The sequence below is a fragment of the Salarias fasciatus genome, chromosome 1 (genome assembly GCF_902148845.1).
Source record: "Salarias fasciatus chromosome 1, fSalaFa1.1, whole genome shotgun sequence".
Classification (NCBI taxonomy): Eukaryota; Metazoa; Chordata; class Actinopteri; order Blenniiformes; family Blenniidae; genus Salarias; species Salarias fasciatus.
In genome coordinates, this window is record NC_043745.1 from 29,788,744 (window position 1) to 29,815,964 (window position 27,221).

The 27,221-nt window shown below is 43.4% G+C and overlaps 1 protein-coding gene across 1 annotated transcript in view; it reads right to left on the minus strand.

Annotated features, from left to right (window-relative positions):
* The window catches only part of pde8a (phosphodiesterase 8A), a 44,451-nt gene extending 17,515 nt beyond the window's left edge, over nucleotides 1-26,936 (minus strand). Inside the window, exons 1-6 of the mRNA XM_030096770.1 lie at nucleotides 25,388-26,936; nucleotides 5,287-5,343; nucleotides 2,186-2,376; nucleotides 656-712; nucleotides 426-480; nucleotides 167-255 (exon numbers count right to left, since the gene is read on the minus strand). Coding sequence (XP_029952630.1) covers nucleotides 167-255; nucleotides 426-480; nucleotides 656-712; nucleotides 2,186-2,376; nucleotides 5,287-5,343; nucleotides 25,388-25,540 — 602 coding nt within the window. The 5' untranslated portion in view covers nucleotides 25,541-26,936. The remainder of the gene's footprint in view (nucleotides 1-166; nucleotides 256-425; nucleotides 481-655; nucleotides 713-2,185; nucleotides 2,377-5,286; nucleotides 5,344-25,387) is intronic.
* Between the last annotated feature and the right edge of the window lie 285 nt (nucleotides 26,937-27,221).

The window sequence follows — 27,221 nt, forward strand, 5'->3', positions numbered from 1 at the left end:
AAGCAGGAGAGCGAGCGGGAGATTTTCACTCTGAAAATGAAGGTGAGGTCAGTCAGTCCTGATAAATTATTCAGACCTGTAAAATTGTTGTACATACAACAGGAATTTCAAAAATAATTTCACCCCGATAGTGACTCATGTGGACTTCACCTCCAGCGTGGCTCACCTCAGTTTGAACTGTGCCCGCACTTCTCCGTGCTCCAACTGTAGCAGCTCGTTGTAGCAGGCCATCATATTGGCATTTTCCACATATCTCTGAGGGCGACAGCAAAGCCCAAAGCGTTACTGTGATTCATGCACGTGGAGCTCAATGAAGACAAAAAAAAGGCTTCGGGGTCCCGATCCCCGCTTTTACAACGAGTGGCGACAAAAGAGATATGAAATCCATCAATAGGACAAACGTATTTACGCAACGTGTTGCTCACCCTATTAAAGCCGGCATTGATCAGCGGCATCACAGAGGCTTCTTCTCTGTCTGGCCTTAAAAAGTGAGCACATGTTAGCACGGAAACATCGACATGACAAACGCTTGTTTGGACAGCATCAGAGGGCGGCTGCACAACAGCCCACAATCCTCCACAGGGCTGAATCTTATAACACTTCTTATCGTTTGAACAGAAAAAGATCAGAGAGAGGAAAAAGTGGAATAACGTACCTTTTCACAACAGCGACTATCACAGTGTTTTCTGAAGAGTTGACCGCTCTAATTGACCTGAATGTAAACAGAGGAGGCCTTTTAGTGCGAGAGCGGGCCGGTGGAAAAGCCCGTGGCATCAAATCAATGTATTTTTCAGTTTTTCACGCTCCGATTCTCCCAGGCAGGCAGAACCCACTGGTGGAGCTCTGTGAGCAGGCCGAGGCCTCTGAAAGAATGCAGTGTACAGGGCCACTCATCCGCCTGTGGTTTTCCCCAGCCAGCGGTCATAAAGGCCCTTTAGTTCCCCAGTCAGAGCCTGCGCGTCTACTCTGAACATATGGATTGCCCAAAATGAATAGGGTTAACATACACGCCGGGCAAGGCAAATGAATGTTTGTAAATGTGTTTTTGGTTTGGGCAGAGGCTAAAGATAGAGAGAAGTATGGGCAGGCTCCGCTCGTTTCTCAGTGACATGACTTCACGAGGTAGCACAAGCCCGGAGAGCGGCGAGCCCAGAGAGCCGGCTCCACAGAGCGTTACCACACGTCCTGCAAACGGGGAGAACTGGCGCTATGACTGGTCGTGTTTGGGGGATCATCGGGTCTGAATTCATTCTCGGGCCTTAAAATATAAGGAGTAACATGGTTCATACTCATTTCAATGGCGTTCCAAAAATCAAAATTTAGCAAATATATTAACAGGTGCAGACATTTGCAAAGGTCTGTATACATTAAAACACGTGAGGCAAAGAAAACACTTAAAAAACTGCTGGAACTCATTAAACATACCAATCCAAACTTAAAGAAAAAGACATCTTAGAATAAGTATAAATTTAGATCATAAGGATTGGACTGTTGAGAAAAGTCAGTACATATATTAAAAAAAAACGGAATCTGACTATGAGCTGTCATTTCAAAATGTACGTATATTTTATAACTATGTAATGCAGGAGAAACTCATGAAATGGAAACAAAGAAATCGCGACCACTCAATATGATGATGCTTGGACCACTGCAGAAACATTATGTCAAGTTTTACTAATACACAACACGGTATTATCACTTCAAAATACTGTGGCGTTATAATGACTGTGCACAGCTGTGCATATTTGTGCACTGCTGTATCGTGTGTTCACAAGCAAACGCAGAACTTATATAAAACAGAAATAGTCCCTGACAATCTGATTCTCCTTGCATATTCTGAACCATTGTTTTTATATTTCTTAACTTCCGGGCTGCTGTAATGTGAATTTCTTCAGTGTGGGGTGAATAAAGTTCAATCATATCTCACGGCTCAACTGAAGGATTTAAAGTAAAGATGTCCAGTTTCCTATGTAAATACCGAAGGTTCGATGTAAGGTCACAGAAACTGCAGTCATGTCTATATATTGACAGCTGTAGTATGTAAAGTAAAAAACAAAACAAAAAAAACCCCTTAAATTTCACACACTGGTACATTGTGAATGAATCACCACTTACTATCAACCAAGACAAGGCTGTAGATGTACAAGCATGAAGAAAAGAACAGATGAGGAGCGAGCTTGCTTACCGGCATAGTGCTTCAGCGTCAAAGTGTCTGGAATGTCTGTGGTCAATGATGACGAGGTCATGATGCTTCTCCGAGAAGCATTCAAGAGCCGACTCGGGTGTTCGCGCCATGCTGCACCTGAAGTTGGCCTTCTCACATGCCCAACAGAAGCCATTACTCTGACTATCCTCTTTGGCAAAAACTAAAAGTACCTGCAACAAAAACAAAAAAAAACATCTTACTTAGAAATTCATGTGTTGATGGAACATCTTACTATTCCTAATGTTACTTCAAACACTTTGTAAATGTATTGAAGCCTCAGTCACAAAACTGTATGACACAGAAAAATTTGCAAGCTTGAGCCACACATTCAAAACAGCCCAAACACGAGCTAGTTCACTGAAATCAGTTACATTTGATCCTGAACAAAGGAGGGCTTCTTCCTCAGTGAGGACGAGGAGTGGCCACCAAATCATGAAATAAAGAAAGCAACAACTTCAATTTTCATGGCCGGATATCACATGGATTCATTTTAAGATTCACCAATCAATCGATGTTCCAAAACTTAAAAGAAAGTAAATCATGTGATATTATTTCCTAAACAAATCACCTAAACAATAAAAATAAGTACTCGATCATCGGTCTGGTTGTTTTGTATGTGAAGTTACTTACAATATTCAGGAAATATTTATTATACAGTGTCAGAAAGCTCAGTTGATCAAATTATTATGTCGCCATAATCAAATTATGGCTGCTGGCATAACTAACGCCAGACCATATGACCCACCCTACTCCGAGGGAGTAAGTAAAATGAGGCTTTGATGCTCCAAACTGTCGGGACATCATTGCATTTGTGCTGATTTTGCGCCTTTCTTGCTGATCAACCTGCAGAGTGACCCCAGGCCTCTGGAGGACGGGATCCGATTGATCAGACTCGGCTCGAACTCGAGTGCGTCACGGATTTTATTGTCCGCTGCCGTGATCTATGACACAATTAGTGGAAGGTGGCCTTGACTGGCCGCGGTCCCTCCCACCCGTCTGCCAAGGCTGCGGCCCAAAGTGGCGCTGCGACCATCAAACCGGCCATTCAGAGCGCCTCTCACTCTCTCTCTCTCTCTCTGCTGTACTTTCATATTAACTCTTACTTGCGTAAATACCGGAGCGGAGACTTAGGCCCGCCCACAAGAGCAATGCTGCACTAAGAGTAGATTCATGAGTCACTCTCTCAAACAGACGTCATTCTCCAACTGCTGGCAGGGAGCAGAATGAACGTAAAGAAAAGAAAGCTTGTTCTGCAGCTTTAGGTTTGCATCACACCTGAAAGGTTGAGCCGGGGCACAAAGACCTCACTCTGTTGGGAAAGCTGGAACTCCAGTCCTCCCCACAACGGGGGCACAGAGGATCCGGTTGTTTTGACAGTTGTCTTTTTGATTCACGCTGACAATTGCCGAGGCTTTATTTAAGTGCCCAAAAGGCGGCCTGGAGCGTGAAGCCGTCAGCCCCCCTCCATGTCATGAGGAGGTGTTGCTAATGCGAACCATATTCCACCGAGGAACGCTTTCCCCACGAGCGGCAATAAGTGTCCGGGTCATAAATACATCACCTCCGAGTCCTGCAGCTATGTTCGGTACGCTCCGGGAATTAGATCAGAATTCCACATTGGGATGTTGGTAGAAAAGTCAACATTCCCGCAGCGGTGGAGGAGCAGGGGAACATGGGCCGAGATAAGGTCTTTGCAGATGCCTCTGCCGGGACTAGACAGATACGCCCGACTCAGTAACAACACACCCAGTCACAACAGACGAAAGGGAAAGGAAAGAGCAAAATCTCAAAGGACGTTTGAGCAAAAAAAATGTTTCTGAAGTGAGGATACGCTGTTCATAATCCAAAGAAACAGATGGAGAAAGAGGCAGAGAGACATAGCAAGAGGGAAATAAAAAAAAAAAAAAAAAAAGAAAATGTTTGAAGGGGGATAGTGAGCACTTTGGCAGGCTCTGATCATTCTGCCTAGAAAACATGGTTGAAAACAGAGGCCCCGGCCAGATCCTGTGAACCGCCAGAAAAGAGGAGGAGCAGCGAGGAGGAGGGCATGACGGGATCAGCTGTGAGTGACAAAAACAGGAAGGGGATATCTCTCTACCTCGCTTTCCTACTGCGGTGGGACTGGAGTGTATCTGACAATGAAGCCAGAGTCGGAGAGCGAGAGTCTGAGAGCGTTCATACATGGCAGCAAATTCCAGGACTTACAGGGACCGACTCTGGGAGTCACATCACAAGGTAGAAACTAGGTTTGGCTGTTGAACTTTGGTGAGCCAGTAACGTTCAGTTGCATGATTAATCATTAAAAAAAAGTTAGTTCTTAAATTAAAATGTCATTTTGTTTGAATAAAAAAAAAAAAAAGACGCTGTCCAGGTGTTCCATCATTGGGTGCTCTGACTTTGAAGAGACGTGAAGCTCTCCAACCTTCCAGACTCGCCACCATTGGCTGTGCATTTTTAAAAAGTGTATAAAATCCAGAAAAGGCTGATTTTCCACATTTTCACACGACAGCAGAGGCGCCGCATGCCAAAGGGACAAGCACAAACTGTATAATGAACCAGCGAACGTCACTGAATGTCCCGTCTGCAGTGACGAAACCGGTCCATGGGTCCTCTGTGCAGCTCTTCCATAACGCCATTGTTCATTATGGTATGCTCTTGGTCATAAATGTTTGGCCTTGTTGCCTTGACAACCCAAGGCTACATTGCACACAATGCATCCATTAACAGTTTTTTTTTTTTTTTTTTGCTTTGCTCCCCCTCCTCTTCTTTGAATGTTTGCAGCAAAAACTTTTTTTTTCCTCTCTCTTTAATCTCTGAGAGAGGCGTGGCATTGTTGAGAAATTCAAGATTAGTTCTCGCTGCAAACACAAGGAAGTGACAGGCTGAAATGCTAATCCAGGAAAAATGCTACCAAATATTGACAGTCGCACCGAGTTTTGCTCGACAGCTCAGAGCTGAAAGCCCCTAAATGATATGGACGCAAACGTCTCCCCGGAGCGCCGCCGCTCTGTGGAAAGCCTCGTCACATTCAAGCACATGAGCATCAATCACTCAGATGTTTGTCATTGTTTTTACGATACCTGAAGTGGGTCTTTAAATAACTTCATTGGTCCAAATTGCACCTCTGTTAACGTGGTCTGAAAGGGAACATGAAGAAAACAATGATTAGAAGAAACACCCATCTCACACCACTGATCATTTTCCCATTCGCGGCTCATTTGCATCGTGTCATTTAAATTAATATTTGAAGTGCATGTGTATTAAAAACCCCACAGCTTCAAGAAAATAAAAAAAATAAAAAAAAACAACCAGGATTTGTTCAATTTAAGAAATCTAACATGCATAATATCAGAAAATCAAGACACTTTCATACAGTTGTGTGTAGTATACTGCACACTGGGATTTGTGTGTTTTCATAACTAAAGTTGCATGTAATGTTGGTAGGAAATAATGTTAAAAAAAAAGTCGATCGAACACAATCAGCGGATCAGACAAAAACACTCATTAATTATGTAACTCACTCAATTAACTCTAAGTTCTTCTCGCTAATGTTGTGTCGTGCATTTGACCGAGTAGTGAATTTCCTGTATTCTGGAGTTGCGGCACCAGTGGCTAATGCTAAAGCAATAAATAAGATATGTGATGGGTGTGAGACGAGTGTACTTTTGACAATAGAGGTTGGGCAATTTCGGCAAGCAAAGCACTTGAAACACCTGAAATCTCAACAAATTGCACCTCGGGTATTCATAACATTAATTAAAATTCTCCAGACTTATTAAAAAACTGTGATTACAAGGTTTATAAATAAAGATATATTCGAGGAACACAATACATATTAAATACTTCTGAAAAGACAGGACAAGTTTTTTAGTCCAAATAGAGCAAGTCACTTGTTTTCAAACCAAATGTGTGATTACCTTTGATATTCTTATAAAACTATATTTGGCTAAAAATCGCTACAAGGAGAAAATTCTGGATTATATTACAAACCTAGCAGGACATTTCCAAAACATATTTGAAAATCAATCTGCAGATTCCTCAAGTCAGTGCAACAGTTTGCATAATTGCATAAAAGTAAAATATTGAAGTGTATTTTTTTTTTCATTTAAATTTAATATATCCTAAAGTTTTTTTTTTTTTTTTTTTTTTTTTTAAAGGCTTTTTAAATCCTATCATATTGAGGAGTATTTGTCCTTTCAAATCCTAACTTAAAGGTATAATGGACGATGTTTTAGCCAATGAATGGCGTGATGCAAGTGTCAACTATTGGTCCTCCGACATGTCGATCACGCTGGAGAAACGCTTGCGTCACGCTTGCGTCACGCTTGCGTCACGCCGTCAAGCGCGCTCGTAGGAGCAGCAGAGCAGGTAGGATGGTCTGGCGCGTGCGCGTTTTCAAAAAGCGAGTAACAGACGTTTGGCTTCGACTTTTTCGAGAAAATCGTCCATTATACCTTTTAATACTTTTTCATATTCTCTTACAGCTTTTCATTTATGGTTTTATTACTGACGTGGCATAAAGAAACAAAGCTTGTTTACCTAGAAACTGCACATAAGTACAGTTTTAAGGTACTTAAACTTTAAATTACATTCGTATGAAGGCAAACATTGTAGTTTTCACTTTATATCAATACTTTGATACTAATAAATAATCATGCAAAAAGTTATTCTATAGCATATCTTTAATATATATTTTCAGGTTGTGACTTTGTGATATGTGTATATTTTTCCACTGAACTATTCATATCCACCAGACATCACTGAAACTCTACTCTTCTGATTTGTTTTTCCATCATACGGCAGAGTTGGAACAATAATAATAATAATAAAAAAAAAAACTCCATTTCACATGGTCCAGTTTTGAACTCATTACACTTTCTTTACATGAGCTTACTCTTTTTCTGTCTGCAAATAATTTAGCTTCCTTCCTGCTAAATGGAACCCAGCTCAGGGGTTAGTAACCATAGCAACCAAGCCCCTTGCGGACCGCCATCCCTCTAGATTTCCTCGTCTCCGTAAACAATCTACACATGTGAGGAGGAATACAGAGAGGAATTTTAGAGCGTGCCGGGCTGCACTAAATCACTTCTTGCTAAATTGTAAGCCTTCTGAAAAGCTCCATGAAACAACAAAGACGGGGGGGGAAAAAAAAAAAAAAAAAAGCTGATTAGCCCTCGGTTGTAGCCAAATTGACGTCATCATGACACTGGGCCGTTTGTTGTAGCTGTCCACCAACACGGGGTATGGAATCAGGATGGCTACGAGCTGATGCTCTCTGATCATCTGATCTTTCCCAGACACGAGGACCTGGTCGCATGACAGCCCCATGTGCACAGGAGAGACAGTATGCATGTTAGTGTGTGCGCATGTGCACGTGTGTGTGTGTGTGTGTGTGTGTGTGTGTGTGTGTGTGTGTGTGTGTGTGTGCGTATATGATAGGGACTAACATGGAAATGCCACAGACTTGTGCTCTTCCAGAAGGGTTTCACTAAATAAGACCCGGTTTTCCTGTTGTCACATTTCATTTCAGTGATTCTGACCACGTGTGTCAAAGCAGATAACTCCGTCTTCAGCTTTATTAATTCCGATTAGAGATTCAAAGCCTCCTATTTCTTTTCCCCGCAGAGGTGAAACGAAGCATTCCGTCTTCTATAAACTGCTGCTGGTTAAATGTCACAGATGGTGGTTGCACGGGAATAAACCACACATGAAAAAAGAAAAAAAAAAAGAAGAAAAAAACAAACATATTTCCACCGTAATGCGGTGTGTTGATGAACTTCTCGAGGTCAGAGTCTTGACGTTCGGCGCTCGGCCTCAAAGCCTGCAGCGAGCTGAGGCCGAGCACAAGCGGAGCGCAGGAGACTTCCCTCTCTAACTGACAGTGACACAACCAACGCAACTGCAGCTGGGGTTGTGCAACAGCCAGCTTGCTACACAGACACACACACACAAACACACAGCCGAACCAGTCTGCCAGCTTCTTCCAGTGACTTAGTCCTCTTGTACAGTACACACAAACGCACACACGCATGCACGCACGCACTCTCACACACACACACACACGGCGATGAATCATTCAGTCAAGCATTTGCATCCCGCAAACATCATGCTGGCATTCAACCAGGGGCAAACAAAGCAGGGGAAGTGAGTGAGCATGTAGGCCAGGCAGGCGAGCAGCGCGAACATGGTGTGTATGCCTTCGTAATTCATGTCCTGCACGCCCCCCCCCCCCCCCCCCCCCCCCCCCCCACCAATACGCTGCCACGCTGTACCAGTCACACTGGGATTTGTGTGTGCGCTTCCACAGAACCACTTGTTGTTAGAAAAAGTTGGTTGAGCAGTGGGGGGCAACCACTCACCTACTGGTGATCAGTCACATTGAACATCACACTTGTGTGTGTGTGGCGTGTGTTCTTTTTTGAAACAGGTAAAAACCCAAAGAGGAAACCGACACAAATGAAGGCAAAACATACTCTGGGAAAAACAGTTCTAACCAATGCACAGCTATTATTGGGTATTATTAAATGTACTGTACCTCTATCAAGTCAAAGACCTCCAGAATTTTGAGTCTGTCAGTCATGTAATGGCTTGACTGATCAACAGAAAATTATTTTTACATATACATATATATATAACCAACAACAACAACAAAATAAAAAGCATTTGACTGATTGCTGGTTAATCTGCTCCCATGATGTGTATAAAGCACATCTGTGCAGCAGTGCAATAACATGCTGTACACCTTCATACAGACTCAATGCACGGATGAACAAGTGTGGGCTTTCACGTCATCAACCTTTTACTTTTTTTTTCCAAAATGGCTTCATATGTTGAACAAAATTACATCGACTCGCTCAAGAAATCCTTGGTTCACATTTTGAAGATTTTGTCGCCACAGCAAGAAGCACCACAAGCCCTTCTTTTTGAGCAGCGTAGCCAAGAAAGCGCAAGAGGCCTTTTTTTTTGGTTTCTGACCATTACAAGCACATCATCCGGGTCCTCGCGATGCTCTTCATCCTGCCTTACTCAACAGTGCAAATGTACTTGTGCACCAAAAATAGTAAGCGTAAGTGCATGCGTACGTGATTTAGGACAGAGCAACTGACTCCAGCACCTTTCAGTTGCCATGACTGTCACAGTCAGCTGCTCATAAACACGCTCCATTCAGACATCTGCTTTGTCTGGATCTTCTCAGTGCAACTGTGCATCAAAGAGGTTAAAACAAAATCTGCACAAATCAACTTAACACTGTCGTGGATAGACTTTGCATTACTTGGAAAACTCGGCGCACGCTGATCTGCAAGTTTCCACTGCGGTTACAAATTTACCGTCAGCCACTGGACGAATCCGGAGGTCTCACTACAACACCAGCAGGACTCAATTCTCAAAATTTCAAAGCGGATGCCGAAGCTGTCAGAAACTTGCCGTTGAACAGAAAGTCTACAGCAGACAGTGATGGAGAAGTTAGTTGATCACAGGAACATTTTACTCCTGCAAATCAGTCACGTCCGACTCACAACCTGACTCAACACGGTCAGTATCTCCACTAATGCCGATTCAAGCCGCATCCAGTTCGACGTGCACACAGCGATCCTCCAGTCTTTGGAGGCTTTTCGGTCGTTACTTGCTTTTCCAAGCTCCAACAGCCGATAATTAGTGTCCCAAATTTAAAAGCGTTTTAATGATTCACTGAAGGGCGATGAAGCGACATTTTCCAGGCTGCCGGTCTAAAAAAAGTCTCCGGTCATGCGATATCGCGCCGTCCTAACTTGTTTGGGCTGATCTGACCACATCAGAGCTGCGAGGTGTCTCCAGTCATCTATGAGCGGCGCTCGGGACACTCTGCAGTCTCCTGCTACTCTCATTCAATACACCTAATGTATTTACATGGTGGAGTCGCCGCCGACCCTATATCCTGCTCCCAGTGTATCCGGCCCTATAGATCTCCTCCTCCTTCTCCTTCAGCCCAGCAGCTCCTCTGTCTCATACTCGCAGACACACACATGCACACACCACACCATACACACTGAGAGAGTGGCTTTCCACTAAAGTGAAAAACAGGAAATTGGATGACATTGTTCGGTGCGCCGACGTCAGCAGTGAGAGATAGAAAGAGTAAACAGCTTCCTCCACCCCAGAGCCGGGACCAGGATGCAGGGAATCCTGGGATGCCTACCCCGGCGTACGCTTTCTGGAGAAAAAGCGCACCGCTGCACCACTCACTGACAATCTCCAGATCTCTGTCTTTGATGCATTGCTGACATGCTCTCCTTCTGCCTCCCACTCCCCGAGAGCTCCACTTCTCAACTTCAAGAGTTTTTCTACCTCCTTAAAACTTCTCCACATGTGGCTAAGTAGAACTTCATATCCATGGATGACAGCACCGCAGCAACATCGGACAAATCTCGGTTCCTTCTTCAGCAGGTTTCCGAGCGTCGGTCTCAGTGGCGTCGGCGGAGAGCTTCCCTGCATGTTTTTGTGTGTTCCCGTCTAAAAGTGTGAATTAAATGGAGATGAATCAATGTTCTTGATTAGGTCTGATTAAGGGCAGCAGTCCCAGGCACAGGTGTGGGTGCACACTATGTACCAAACAGACGGACGGGGACACGGACACACACTCACACACAGACAGACACACACACACACACACTAAGTGTTGGCCTAAATGGCACAGAGTGACACATCAGCCTCGCCGCACACTGAGCCGCTCAGATAGTTGTGCTTACCGGCCGTGCTGTGTGTGTGTGTGTGTGTGCGTGTTACCTCAAAGGGAATAATTCACTTTCATGTGTGGTCACTTACATTCACAGCCCATCAATCTGCTCTGAGGCCAACAGAAACAAGGGGGTTCAAACCCGAGACCACGCTGACATCTAAGGAATCAACCAACAGCCTGGATAAACACCAGCATCTGGTCAAGTTGATCAGTTTCAAACAACTTTGAACGACAGAAAAATAACATGAATTAGTTTGTGAAAACTTTATTGTACTCACTGCTGTTTCATGAAAACCTCAAACGCCTGAAGATTTTTTGTTTTCGTTTTTCATTCAGATGTTCACAGCTTACATGTTTGGAGTTTTGTCAAAGTTGAAAATAGAAATGCAACTTTCCCTTTTAGTTTTTCCAATTTCAAACAGCGCTACATGTCCAGTTCCTGAGGACTACAACTTTGTGTAGACGATTTTGATTTTTAAGATATTTATGTCATTACAGATCATACAAAACTACCAAAGAGCAGTTTGACTTTATTAGCAGCCCAACAGGAAATATACAGTTGAAATGTTGAAGTAATTTTAGCTGTAAGTGCAGTGGGAACACGGCAAACTAATAATGCATTTCAGTTACAGGCACATTTCCCAGTTTCAAAGGTCGATTTAACTATATCATAAACTGTGAGCAGTGTTAACCACTTAGTATAGATTACTAGTACACAATACGATCCTTTGTAGATTTAGAAAATGTTAAAATAACAATACACTAAGCTGATTTTTATTTTTTGGAATCTGAAATTAGTTAATTATATGCATTATACCTCCACGTGTGTCATTCCTACCATTTGTTTAAAATAAACCGATGAATACATGCAACAATTTAAAAGAGGTTGCATATTTTTAATCAAACAATCATATGAACTTTTCCTGGTGGGGCCAGCGATCAAATCAAATTGAGCAAATCCAGAAGTCAAAGCTTTCTTCTCGCTCCTCACGTTACCTGTGACTTCTGAGTTTCCACACTCTCAAAGTCTTGGCCATAAAAAACTCTCTTTCCCTACAGTCTGGAGTTTGTTATGTACACGTTTCCTGATATACGGCAAATGGATCCACGACGGTCTACAAAAGCGCTCCGGGATCAAACGGCGCTGAAGGCAGTTTGAAATCAATCCCGTCTTATCTGACACAACTCCACAACAGTGGAAATGTGCAGACGACAACAATTCATTAAAAAGTCTAAACAAAACACGTGCTTTAGTCAACGCTTTCGGTATTTATCACAGGGTGTCCACGCTCATTCGCTTTCATGTTGTTGGAAAGAACAGCAAAAGCGCGGAGGGAGAATACACGCGCACGTTCCCCCACCCCAATAAAAGAAAAATCCATCATCTGGACGCGTTAACGTAACTGCAGTTCATTCGTTTAGAAGAAAAAAATATATAATAACTGCAACCATGTGTGTGTGGGCTCTGTCCACATGTCTTCTCCATGCTGACCAAGCCCACAGCCAGCCAGGCAGAAGACTTTAGTTGAGTCACTGGCATGGCGGAGGGAAACTAGGCCACTGTGGATTGGCTTGTCCCAGAACATCCTCGCTTTCTCTCCACTTCCATCTCTTTCCCTTTCTCTCTCACCCCGGCTGGCAAAAACACACCGCAGAGGAAGGACCAGCCCCGCTGAACAAAAACGACAATGTCCTGCGAGAAATATGCATTATGAAAATATGACAGTTCTAAAGCTCAAAATGAGAAAGAGAAACAGTGTTTGGTTTTATTGTTGACGTCTGAGTAAATTAGGTTTCCAATGCTTCAACAGGCATCCGCTATGTCACTCTGACAAATGTTTGACTTTGTTCACATGAAAGAAGACAATAACTAATTAAATTACTTTTAAATGCAGTGAGACAAGGAAACACTGGAAAATGCTAAACACAATTTATTATCTAATGTTTCGAGCTTTTATTCTCTTTCTTTGAAACGTATCTAAATTCAAAGGATGGAATAAAAATAAAACTTTCAGAAATAGAGAGGACATTATGAAAATTTGTCTTTTTGTGCCACATTTCTCCATGTATCTATGATATGATCTTTTTCTCAGAATAATGTAAAAAAAAAAAAAAAAAAAAAAGGACAATGGAAATATTTATATCAAAGATTTAAGAACTGAATCAAACATAGTTTGATCTGCTGATTGAAAAAAATATTAATTTAAGCACCATTTTGATCAACAATGTCTTAAACATATTATCAATTAATTCCAACAAAATAATGTGAAATCTGCTGTTAAAAGATTTGTTAGACATGGACCTGTCCTTTCTAAAGTTGGAACAATACCAAAATATTGATACTTCCAGGATCACATGTCAGCTTACTTATGTCAAAATACTGATATTTACTCATTTTTAGATAAACCTGTGGTTCTGGAAGGTTTGTGCCAGAGGAATTAAAAAGAATTATTAATGTGATCATTTATTTTATTAGACAGCTAAATGCTACAATTGAAGGAAAGTAAAACTCAGTGTTGCTACAAATCACTTAGAAGCACCGAATGAAATCTGAAATATCTTCACATAAAACGATATTAAATATCTGTCAATATTCAAGCTCTCAGCTTTGTCTGATTGACTCTTTGGGACCAATATAAATGGACTCAACATGGAATTTCTCAGCTTTGTGGAAGAATTCTAAATTTTATTCTTATCAGAATCAGTTCTGGAGTCATAGTTATGAGAAGGAAACGTGCCAAACCCGGTTCACAGCGACAGGATAAGAATCAGAGTTACACCTCTTCAGATATCTCATGTTTACCAGATATGACCAGTGTTCCCCAACCAGGAGCAAAAACAAACAAAACCATTATACGCAATGATTTTACGTAATATTAAAGTTCAAAATTGAGTCATTTCTGACAAAACAGCAGCGACATTGAAGAAACTTACACCGACTGTAAAGTCATGAATCTAAAACTAGACAACAAAAGGACATTTTGGAGCAGAGCATGGTCTCATGCACGCCGTCCGAAATGCAGCAGCTTCACACATTCATTGTATTTGCGTGTAAGGCTTCCAGAGTACGCCCTGACCTTTATTCTGTCTGCAGTGACATCTCTCCCACCTCACCAGATAGTGCGGAAACTCAAGCATACGGGAATGCGCACACACACACACACACACACACACACACACACACACACACACACGCACACACAGAGGGAAGACACTGCGTAGCTCACAGGAGACTGAACTTGTCCTGGAATTCAGTCCCAAACGCCCTTGAATGACGCCCATGGTTTAAAAATACAGAGTTTGCAGAAAATGGATAGGTTGCTTCATCCTCAGTGACCTGTCCCTGTTTCTCACCAACGTCGCGCACGCTGTGAGCGCAGCAGCCTCAGATATCGCACAAGCCATCAGATTACGTGAACCGCTGCAATCTCTGTCTTTCACAGTTTGACACAGACAAAAAAAAAAAAAAAAAAGGAGAAGTAGATATCCAATACCTTCACGTATCGACACAAGAACACAGATATGCAGAAAAGCAGCACAGCGAGAGGAGGGGGTTTCAGGATTCGGTTCATCTGGGCTACAATGAAATGCATTTAGATTAAATGCGTACTTGTTTGACATCGGAGCGCACGCCGCATTCCCCGAGCTCACGGCGCGCTTCGGTCTTCCTGTACGCACTCCGCTCACTGCGGCACAAGTATGTGATCCGTATGCGTCGCCGTGCCGAGGAGAGTAACCGAGGCCTGGCAGAGGAGCGGCTCCCGCCACCAGGCCAGAGGACAAACGTCTGAGTTTGTGAGAGGATCGCCGTAGAGAGACGTCCCGATTATCAACACGCAGGAGGAGGAAACACATCAGGCGACATCAATACATCTACGACGACCGCACAACTGTTCCGCAGACTTCTGAGGAAAGAGAGATGAGGTTTTAATGAGATCACATGGCCATATGTCCTTGACTTTAATGCCTCTCCTGTGGCTGTGTTTATCTAAATTTGTACTTCTTTCTCAAGTTTCCCTTTTCATCTTTTCAATTTCCCTTTATAAACAATGTGGACCGAGTGTATACACACTGGAATATGACCACTTATCTGGGTTTGAGGATATAAACAGCAATAATGGCAAAATTATACTTCCAGGGCCCGATCGTTCCATCTTCAGTCTGCGGGGCAACAGTGTTGTCAGGTTAAATGGGAAATATGGCAATTTATCATACTTAAGGGGAAAAAAAACAGCAAAGTAAGGCGTAAGGAGTTAAGACACCAAAAACTACAAAAACACTGCATTTAAGAGCACGGTGCCTGTAATCAGACCGTCCCTGCGTCATAAACTGCCACTTCAAACCTTCTGATCTCATTCAGATTTTAACACAGACCTACGCGTAAAGCTTTCTACAGACCTACAGAAACAAACATTCACAAGCGCTCAGGGGTTTCTAAAGTTCGTGGGACGTTCACACGTACAAAGGAAACGTGTGGTTTGTGTTCAGTGTGCGATTTCCTCCGGTGTGTATAAATTCATTAAAAGACACGAGGCAGATCTCCAAGAAGTCGAGCACTTTCTCCAATGCTCACCTTCAAGGTATTTCTATACTTATCCAGATTACCCTGAAATCCCCGTAAGACCTGGACAATCCTAAGCTATCCAGGGCTCTGGGGCAGCCCCCTTAATAACACCTCCCCTTCTCCAACTGCCCCCAGCCACCACTGCCTGCTACTGTACTGCAGGCCTGAACACTCGGCCGCTTCATGCCGGCCCCCGACAAACAACACCATCATTTACAACATAGAAATTCTTTAAAGAAAAGCAGGATGCTTCTCTGTCACGTCGCGAGTCGCAGACCTTTCTCTACAGAGCTGCTCCTATGCTGCGAAACCGACGCATCCATTTTGGTCAGATGTGCGTCTCTTTCATTCCCCTCCCTTCGGTTCAGGGGAGGACAAAGGCCAATGAAGCATAAGGACAGGCTGAAGGAGCTTGGGAAGTCTAAGTTGGTTGCTGTCTGGTCCAGTGACACTGCTGTAATCTTACCGGGAACCTTTCCATTGCAGTCAGCCCCTCCTCCTCCTCCTCCTCCTCCTCCTCCTCCTCCTCCTCCTCCTCCTGCCCGTGAGTCCAGCCAAATACATGACAGCAGGACAAGCGGAGCACAAACAAACCGCCGGGAGAAAGTGACTGTCGGTCTACGGTAACTCTACTGCCAGAGCCATACCCAAATGGACAATCTTAATTACCTCAGGAGCCCTGTGGCCTGAGGAGAGGATTAGAATTAGCAATACGACACACCACCTCGACTCCGTGTGCAGCCCTGCGCGGCCCCACCTCTCCACGGCGGCTTATACGTTTTTGAAAATATCAGAAGTGGCCCTCCAAGACTCTTGAGATGGCTGGAGGCGCATTAGATAATCAGCAGACTCCCCCTCCTCTCCTCCACCTGCTAAAACAGGGGCACTGATGTCACCGTTGCATGAGGGATTAGTGAGCGACACGAGCTGCGGCTTGGCACACACACTATACCTGATTTAAACACACACACACACACACAAACACTCTCTGAATGATGGCAACTGCGTGCCAAAACACACACTCATTCAACTTTGTGTGAACTGACAAACTTTATAATGGGAATAGAAAAACTTGGAGTACGGAAGAAAATTGAAAAAGGTCAAGCCAGACTGTCTTCATGCATCAGATATCGTGACGCATTATATAACACATCATGTTTTTCTGGCACCTCACAAGCATTACGGTAAGGAACATTAACAAAACTTCAAGTCCATGTAAATGATTTGTGTCAACTGCAAAAAAGAAGAAAAAAAAAACCACTTAAAACACTGTTGAACTGACAGTGTGATATTTTACTCGAGGTACATTCTCACTTGGTATTTATTTCCATTTAAACCTGTCTTAGTTCACTACTGGTAATGCGTAATGCAGAATTTCAGAGCCTCTTTTTTGTTTCTATTTAAATAATCTGAAAATCTCTTCAAATAAACCAATTTAAAAAAAAAATCTTACTTACAGTAATCCAACAATTGCAATTCTGATTTCACAACAGGACAACAGTGTCTGTTGGGGCAGGTTATGTAAAGTTCACTTTCCTGCACTGGATTAAGCGCATTTCAAACGCACGATAACTGCTAGCAAATTTACATAAAATCTCTCTCCTCCAACTGTCGCCGACCAAACATTTACTGCGTTCGATGACACACGTGTGAAAAGACAGTTTGTTGGATTACTTTCTGGCAGAGCCCTGTAATTTTCTTGTGGGTGTCAGATGACTGACAGGAAGTAAAGAGTGATGTGATGCAGCGCTGATAAGCAAATACTCAACGAGGATACACAAACACTCCAACCGTAACAGAAAACCTCTCACAAACCCCGAAATAAGGCTTCAGCTTTACCAAGTTTGGATTATTCGGCTCAGAACAATGAAGTGGGGGCAGGAATTACTGGATACAAACGCTTCTGCTATCATCAGAGAAAGGCAATGAGACACTATTAAATACAAGGAACAAGCAGAAGATTGGCTCAAAAAAAAGTGAGGAGTATCATGATATACAGGGATACAGTTTCCATCAGCAGCACATGCAAGTAGAAAGTTCAATCAAACATGTGCGAGGAATGCGATCGAGCCAGTGCAGCAGGTACAATAAAAGACTCGCACACTTTCAACACGTAGGAAGACTATAGATCAACTTCCATGAAATGTCTTCCAAGCATCTCTTTGTTTCTCACATGTACGTCACGATTTTTAATTAGCACATGCAGCCTCATAGTTTCCACTGAAACATTTCCTGCTCTTCAGCGTCTTTCAACACGCAGCTCGGTACAGTAATTACCCTGAAACCTGCTGTCAAAAGGTGTCACACTAGAGGGTGGAACTGGAAACTGACCGGACTGGTACCATCTGAAGTGAAATGACTCCATTAAGGCATAAAAGTTAAACGGCACAGCGTGCGGACGGCCGCACTAAACTCAGAAGAACACAAAATAACTGGATGAACTTTACAAAAAAATGCTTCGTTTACATTTTCACTCACTGATTGCTTTATGCTATATCAATAAATAAAACTACAATTGTACACAGCAGCAAATACATTGATTTTAGTGTGTGTGTTTTTTTTTTTTTAGGCCAACGTTTGACTTGAGTGGTGAGGTCAGGCAGATTTGCTCACTTCCCATTTCTGCAACTTAGCTACACATTACATTTGCATGTCACAGTGAGATGGTTTGGATTACCACAATTTCTCACAAATTTTAAGCCAACGGAGGCACAGAAGAGAATAATATGTACAGTCTTGAAGTAACTGTTCGGTTCCGGGTCTCTTAAAACTCCCCGTGAGCGTGTCCTTACTGCTACAGATCTGGCCCTGCAGAAACAATGTGCACCATCTGTGTTCTGCCCTGTGAAAAATGTGCGGGGATATATCAACTGAGGGTACAGTATATCTTCCGAGCAAAAAGAGAGGGCACACTCCAGAGAGCTCTGCGTCATAGCTGCGTCCATTAAAGCAGGAGGAGGAGGAGGAGACTGGCTCTGCCGGCTTAATGCAGCGTTCAGCAGGTGAATGAGTATCCTTGCGTGGTTACTACAGCCAATAAGCTGCAGGCCGCTTCACTCAAATCCAGTGAGGCTCTTGTCTGCCCAGCGCTTCTTTAGTGAAGAAAAGCAGAAAAAAGTCAGGACCTCCGAGGTCAGCTGTTTGATTTTGCAGTCAACGTTAACGCTTAAATCTAACAGACCTTTTTTGTGCTTTGTAAATTTTACCAAAGGAGTCGTCTTTCAACATCGGGTCCTGCACACAACTTTTCCTGGAGTGATGGAGCGTGAAACTGTCCAAAGTACTCCAGCACCAGATGCCGCTAACATGGCTGTTCGCATTGTTAACACGGCATGTTGCGCACGGCCGCGGCAGCTTACAATCAACGCGTACGGCCGTCTTCCAGGAGAGATTAAAAACACGCCTGCGGACTGACACACTGCGACAGTGTGTGAGATCGATGGCTCTCAGATGTACTCTTCCTTTGGAGGAACAATGATAGTGTGTTCTGTACATGATGTACTTTTCTTTCGTCTCTAAAAAGGCCTCTTTCACATGAAAAAAAAATAAGTAAAACAACTGAAAATATTCCAACGTTGTTTTTTTAAAGTTAGGAAAAGTTGCTACAGCAGGTCAGATCTGGCTAAATCACATATTTGCAACACTGTCGTCATCTCTGAGGAATAGTTGAATATCTTGGGAAAGGCTTCCTTCCTTTTTTTCCCCTCTTGTGAGCAAAAAGCTACAGAATCAGTGTTTCAGTTTAAGCATTGATTCTGTCCAAAGTACGGCCACGTGACACCAGAGGAGCACGTGATTATGTGGAGCGTTGTGAAAAGATCATTTCTTAAACAAATACTTCAGAAAGACACTCAGATTCATGCATCTAAATAACGGTGTGCTTTCTCTTGTCCCTCATTTGCAAAAGCTGTAACTGGGCTTTCTTTTTTTTTTTTACCCTATCGCAAGTATGTCTGTGGCTCGACCAGTGTTTTCTTATTTCAAAACATTTTTCTTTGATTTTCAAATACACCAGAGCACATCATGAAAGCTGAATTTACAATATCTTTGATAAAAAAAAATAGAAGTTGTGGTTTTGTGGAGAAGCAAGAAACACTCCAGAGAAAACCGCAGCTTAATGTTTCTGAAGACAATAATTCATTGTGCCGAGTGTTGATTCAAATGAGTTAAATTGTTGCCTTTCAAATGTATTTTTACACCCAAATTCAAAATTCTCATGCATTAAACATTTGAAACGTACACAGCTTTTGAAACTAAACCACATCTGATCAGTGAAGTGCAAACTAGAGTCTGGAAATCAAACGGTATTTTTTAATATATATTTTTATTCCTTGCTAATCGTACCTTTTAAATAGTTCAGATCATGTTTTCTGTTGTTTTCCATTCCTCTGCAGAACAACGTCTTGATGAATAACATGACAGTAATGATAGCTGACATATTAACCGTCAGCAGTCTGTCGAAATTTAAAACATAAAGACGCACCGAACACACCTTTGCCTTGAATAAATTACAATCTCTCTCTGAACAATTTAAAACTCGCCCTGGCAGTCCGCTGTGCGTTTTGTGAAACACACTGGGACGCCACGGCCTCTGCAGATGCTTATGAAGGCCAGAAATTGAGACAGCGACATTAAAGGAAAACTCACAAACGTATTCCTGCACAAGAGACTAAAAGTAAACACTTGTAGGACCTCACTTTGGAAGAATACGATTTCAGTAATCTCATGAAACTATCACATGCTAACCTTATGATGCTAAATTCTTAACCTGGAGCGAAAGCAGAGCGAGCTTTGAATGTGGCCTTATTGGTTGAGACTATTTCAGACACAATGGGAGGTTCTGTCTCACAAACGCATGCGACCAATTGACACCCCAGGAGCAAAAAAAAAAAGCCCTCCGAGAGGAAGAGACCCGCAGTGTCTCCGGTCAAGGTGACAACTGGATTTATCATATTATCTTAATGCGATTTCTGTACAGGATCGATGTTCGCGGTGTCAGCAGCGGCGGACTCCGTGTCATTACATTAAGCATCAGAGCGGCTTAATGCTTAAGGAGCAGCCTGCTTCTAGGAAAAAACCCAGCAAATGTCAGAGTAAAAACATTTGACCCTGAACTCTTGGCTGTGTCACTCTACAAGCAAGAGTGATAAGCTCTAGAGCTGCTTAAACGTCAATCGGTGGACCGTAGCTGCTCCCTGGGCCTCATCTCGCTTCCTCTCAACTCCTTCTGCACATGTACCAAGTTAGATAAATGACATGGCAAAAAAAAAAAAAAAAGCATGACAAAAATACCCTCAGTCCAGACAGGAAGGGGAAAACAGGGACAGTGAAGCTAAAATTCACTTAAAAAAAAAAAGCATAATAGCATAAAGAGGAGCTCAAATCATTTTAAGCACTGTTTAAAGTAGTTTATAAGTGTCCTTTTATGCCAGTGTTGTTTAAGTATGAGAGATTATCCGCTTAATGCAGACGGAAGAAAAATCTGTCCTCAAGAAACCGTGGAAGATTCAGAGAAGCACGACCCGTTTCTGCCAACAGGTTGTTAGAAGGTACTTTCCCCAGTCAACAGCTTTTAGTTTATCCTAGCATGAAAACAAAAAGCTTCGGGAAAGCTGAAGTGTAGCTGAACTCACTTATAAGCATACCGATGCGAACTAGTCAACTCCCTTTCTTTCGAATTTGTTTAATCTGTGCTTTACTGCACTGAAACAGCAACGTTTTGAAAACAAAGTCCATTTATATGGAAATGACAGCTGAAACAATGTAGTTTTCATGCCAGGCCACGGGTTGGCACAGTCAGTTGTTTTTGTAAAGAAACCACACACACGTGCACGCAGAGAGCAATACACTAGAAACGGCCACAATGGCAACATTAGAATGGGCAGACGTCTGAGTTGGATCTATTACTCGAGATTCTCGACTATAAACCCACCAAAGTCCCGGGAGAATATCCACTGGGAGTCGCGACGATATGGAGTCTGCCATTCCTGTTAAATGTTGTTCCACGACTGCATTTGTATAAACATGGTCTTCAAAAAGTTTCCCCATGGAGTTTAACTTTTCAAAAAGTTGCATTTTCAGTAGCCTCGAGCACCGTTGTGTAAATGCAACTAAACATTTTAGGTTCTCACTTAGCATAAACAACACAACCTACCCCAAACGGTAAATAGAACATGTAAACAAACTATCGTATTTCAAATTACGACAGAGAAAGAAAGAAAACACACATACTAACAGCTCTGCTGTTGACTGATTAGAATATTCTGAGTTTAAACACAAGGAACAATACAGTGGGAACAAATAAACGCAACAGGAAGCTCCTCAGTTCAGCTTTAGGTACTAAAAGTTCATAACTTTCAAAAGAAAAGCATGCGCTCAACAAATTTTGACATCCTTGGAGGAGACAATGCCTGAGGCCTGCTGTGTCTTCTGGCCCCGCCGCCACGGGATCCTGTTTAAAGCCAGAACATTTTCCCAGGGCGACTGAAAGTTCTGGCCGTGGCAGCGCGCCTGAAGCCAGTGCCATGCACCGAGTTATAACAGGCCACTGTACACAAACACATGACATCTTCGATAAACGCAGATAAGCGCGGCTCATCGCTCAGCCCGCACGGCAGCTGGAGAGACAAAAGATGGCAGCGAAGCCACTGAAGTCAGCACTTGAAGCGCTCACTGCTCCCATTGTGCATTAAATCACGTAAGAGATTGCGACGATAAGAACGGCTGTCCGTAAGATGGAGATAGATGTACGAACTTTGGGCCGCTCAAAGAAAGAACCAAAGTTTTATGGAGCAAGAGCCAAAGAAAAGGGGAAGCGCTCGCAAAGTTTGATAGCCAAATGAAAGAGCGCGAGAGAAAGGAAAAGAGCCAATATCAGTCTCGGTCCTCTCAGCCGGCTGAAAAGGCACAGTGGATTAATTCATCACCATGCGAAGCCTTTGCCCTGCTCTGGAATAAATTACCCAATGACTCTCAACTTAGACTAAACACACACGCACGCGCACACATACACAACTGGCCTGAGGGAGCACACACACACACACACACACACACACACATACACACACAGAAGAGCGAATGCGTGGAGAAGGCTGCCCAGGTCAGCGCTGTATCACGTCTTACTGCCCGCTCTTTCAAACCAGGATGAGTCTCACTCACTGTTGGGTTCGGACTCGGAGCAGGTTAGATCGTGCGACTCGTCACTGCTGGAGATGGGAGGGTTAAACGTAAACGGGGGGGGGGGGGGGTCTGAGGTAGTGCTGTGCGATTCCACTACTTAATGCACGCAGGAGCTGGAATCAGGCAAGATCACGCTACTCTCTCTGTCACTGGCCTTTTCCATTCATACAAAACGCTGAAGCTGAATTTACATTTGTTTTTCAGAAGGGTGGAGGGCGGTTTCCTTGAATGGGGTGATCGCGCTGGAAGAGGCCAAGGCCAGATAAATTGTGTAGCGTTTGGCTGAGGTCTCTTCTCTCTCTCTGTGTTTGGCCCCATGCACACATACATACACATGCAGGCAGAGGGAAGAGAGAGAGAGAGAGAGAGAGAGAGCGAGAGAGAGAGAGAGAAAAAAAAGTCCACTATCGCACGACCTTGTACTTCAGCCTTATCATCACCAGAGCAGCCCAGATGGTAACGCGCCCTTGACAAAGACTCACATCATACTCCCAAACTTCTATTGAATCTTTCTCACACTGCAGACGTTTGCACACCGTTGCTCCCCGCCGCTCTCGCTCGCGAGGGTAAAAATATGTGCGCGCAGACGCAGCGCGCAGTTTTTACATTTGCCTAACACGGTTTTGTAATACGCTCAACTTGTGCTCTTTGCCGCCATCAGATGTGTGCAAAAGTGAGTGATATTCTTTCAAAATGCCGCAAGTCTGGATACAAGCATGCAGAAGGAGAACATAAATAAAACACACGATGATAAGATACACAAAGTATTTAGGGTTATGTCAATATTTTCTGCCAGGACGGCGGCGGATGACTGTCTTCACTATTGATTCATGTCAAACTCAATTATTCCCTCTCTGCTTGGCCTCAAAATGACAGTATTTAGCTATAGAAATGTCCTAATTCGCTGTGGCATCTTTAACTTGATTACTTAGAATGGCCCAGAGTCCAGAACTTAAATGCATTGACATACACTGCACACAAAAAAAAAACTTCAAAAAGGTTATATAGGATCATATCTGAGATATGCAGTGTTTTAGATGGATGAACATTGAACATATACCAAGTTCACTTCCTGCTGATACCTAGTTTGACCTGGTGCCCCTACTTGAAGGCAAGCTTTGAATAAAAATGCAAGAGATGAGCCTTTTCACAAAGACAGGGTGGTGCAGGCACGCCATTCAACAACAGTCAATGGGCATTATTGACCACCGTTTTGAAAGAAAAACAAAAAAGGAAATCGAAAGCACTTCAGCAAGCAGCAGCTACAGTGTGTATTAATGCGCCTTGAATGCAGCCAGCAGCTGATGATGCGATTTATAATGAGAGCAAACGTAAGGTGCATTTCCTTTACATTATGGCGGCGTTAAATCCGGCCGCTCTCCGATGAGTCCGCAGCAGACGTTAAAGATGACACCTTTACAGGATTAACCATTTCCAGCTGAAGAAGATTTGTGTGCCATTAGTCTAACTCAATCAGGGGACTAATTCAATCAAAGGCGCGCTGGGCGTCTTGACGTGGGGGGGTAGGGGGGCATCTGTCACACTGACTTCTCACGGCATCCTGCGGTGACATTTGCCCGCAAAATTCAGCTTGACAGAGGCCCTGCGATAGCCTGCGGACCATCAAGCATTCTCATAAACGCGCAGATAAGCTGGTGCACAACTATAATCACCAGATCACACGTTTTTCTCCACCCTGTTGGTTTTTGCCGTGAATGTAGATCTGCAAACATCACAGGATGAGCTTCCCTGCAGTTCACCATCAATACACCGATCCTGAACGCACCCAGCTGATTGCCCTTCACTTGGAGGATAAATAAGTGTTCTAAACTCCTTTTTGATTATTTACAATTTTTTCTCATAAAATCCAGGATGTTTATCTTATGGGTTTGCTGCAAAAAAAAAAAAACATCTTTCTCACCTTCAGACACACTTCTTCTTTTTAATCTGTAAATGTTAGAATCTGCCAGACTGTAAAATATTAACAGCATCATCTTGATTAGAAACAAGCAGGCACGTCCCGTTTGGTTATATTTAGTGGGATTATTTGTGGGCCAATACACAAGTGGGACTGTTATATTTTGGCAATCGTGTAACACATGACTGCTTTTTGTATTGATCAGTGAAAACCGCTGAAACATATTTAGTTTGAAAGCATAAATGTAAGAAATTGAATTACCCCTTATATACATGATGCTTAAAGTTTACGCCGAAACATGTAACTGGCGAAGAGATGAAGTGAAGGCCGAAAAAGAAAAGGAAGAACTTATTTCTGACTGATCTCAGATTTCTGTAAAGTTTAGCACCACGTCACACACATCCTCTAAAAATGTCAACTAAAGTTTGCTCGGTCCTGAAAACTACAAAGAGAACAATACCGCAGGCTGGTGTGAAGGGCCTGTGACCCCGTGACCTTCCACTGAGTGTGTATGGAGGCTTATTTCCTCTCAGCTTGAAAAATACATTTAAAAACTGCAACAAAAGTTTAGAGAGTATGAAGGGAGGTGAAGTGAAAGTCAACATCTCATATCTATTTTAGTTTCTTTACCTTTTTTCCACACTTTGGACACCTACTTCATAATATTTCTAATGAAATACCATCATCTTGTTAAGTGCAAAGTACTTTTCGAGGAACATGCATGCATGCACACACACACACACTTTTCTCTGTTTCACACACTGTGATGAAGTGTAGTAGAGTAATGAATGTAGATGGTCTCACCTTGCAGCTCGGGGGTTTTAGGGGTAGTCCAGAGGCAGGATTTCCTTGATGCTGAGTGGTATTAGTCTGCTGGGGTGAGTGGGAATCCTCGGACTCTTTTCCACTGTGGTAGACCACCCTATCAGAGATATGAATACTTGAAGCACAGCCCATGCTTCAACCCACTTCAGCCTTTTTCTTTTTGCGCAAGTGCTTTTACTTTGAGGCTACAAGAGTGTCATTCGCCCTGTCTTTGCGTCTCTGTTCAAGGTCCACTCTTCCTCTTAAGGTTTCATCTTTTTTTAAAAAATACATATAAATATATATCATCTAGGCCACAGCAAAGCCAGTTCTCCAATTTCTCTAACACAAGGCATGAATAATATATCTTTGTAGCCCCCACCCCCCCACCCCTCGACCAGGAAGCTGATTTCCTCCCTCTGTTGTTCACATGAACTTAATTGGAGATCTTTAATCAAAGCAGCTGTCTCGTCCAGGAAAACTTGGATTCCGTTATTCTTCAGCTGCTCAGATCCCCATGGACGATTTTATCCCTCCTCCTCTTCTCGCCTTCTTCGTACCACATCACCATTTTCTCATTTTTTCTCCCCCCCCCCCCCTTCAACTTCACTGTTATCAAGTAGGCCTAAAACACACCAGGCAGTCCCCCCGCGAGCTTCAAGCAATAGTTTTATCCATTTTTGTGTCCAAGCTCTCATGTGTAGTCGTCCTCCTCCACCTCGGAGCCATCAAAAAAAAAAAAAAAAAAAAAAAAAGAAAAGATGCTTGTTTTTCCTTCTTTTCTTTAATCTCCTCCTGTCTTCCTTGAACAATCCCACTTCAGCTCAAGACGCGGGCCATGAAGCGGCTCTCACGACACTTTGCTCCAGTCCTGAGCGGCTCATCATCAACAGGCTGGAATATTCACGCCGCACATTGTTTTTCTGCCCAGGCGCTCCGGTGTCACACAGCCTCCGTCAAACATAATGCCATTGAGCAGCAGCAGCCCGGCTCCACACTCCATTTATCAGCCCCACAGATTCAGCAGTTCGGGGAGCGGAGGGAGATCTCGCTGGATGGGTTCGCAGTCTCCATTCAGGCATCCGCTGCCCGGCTGAGGATGATCCGCCTGATATAAGAGGTCCAAAACCCCGGGTGCAATTGGCTGCGGTGTTACCAGGCTCCGCGGTTTTCTCTCATTCTGGGGAAAATAAAATAAAAATAAAAATAATACTACCAGAAGAAAAAAAAAATCTGATCTCTGAAGCTGTCAGATGGTGTTGGAAGAACCACCTCCGGAGAAAGCAATCGCTTGAGAGAGAGACACAGAGGGGGGAAAAAAATCTACAAAAAAAAAAGAAAGAAAAAAAAAAACGACCGCTCCGCGTCCACAAGTTTCGGATCTGAATTCGGGGACGGTCGGATTTTCTCAGGCAGCCGAGAGCGGAGGTAAGGCAGGATCCGAGCTACATAATGCTGATTTAATGTTTGTCTTTTCTCTGCCTTTTCTGGCGTTTGCCCTTCCAATTCTTCAGCACTGCTTGACAGCGGCACATCCAATAAAAGCACCCGCAAGGATTGACCTACAGCCTTTACTGACGTTAATGCAAATGAGCCTCGCGCAGCTAATGGGAGCGCGGCTGCGCGCGGCTGGGTGGTCCTCCGCTTTCCGTGGGAACTTTGAAAGCAGGAAAAGGCTGCCTTCTTTTTTTTTTTTTTTTCTTTTCTTTTTTTTTTTACAGGCAAGCGCCGAGCTGCCTCGCAGGTGCACCGTCCGGCCTTTCAGGTGTGCGGATCGTGCACGCGAGCAGCGCAACACTTCACATCACGGCACGTTTCCAGCAGAGGTCACGCG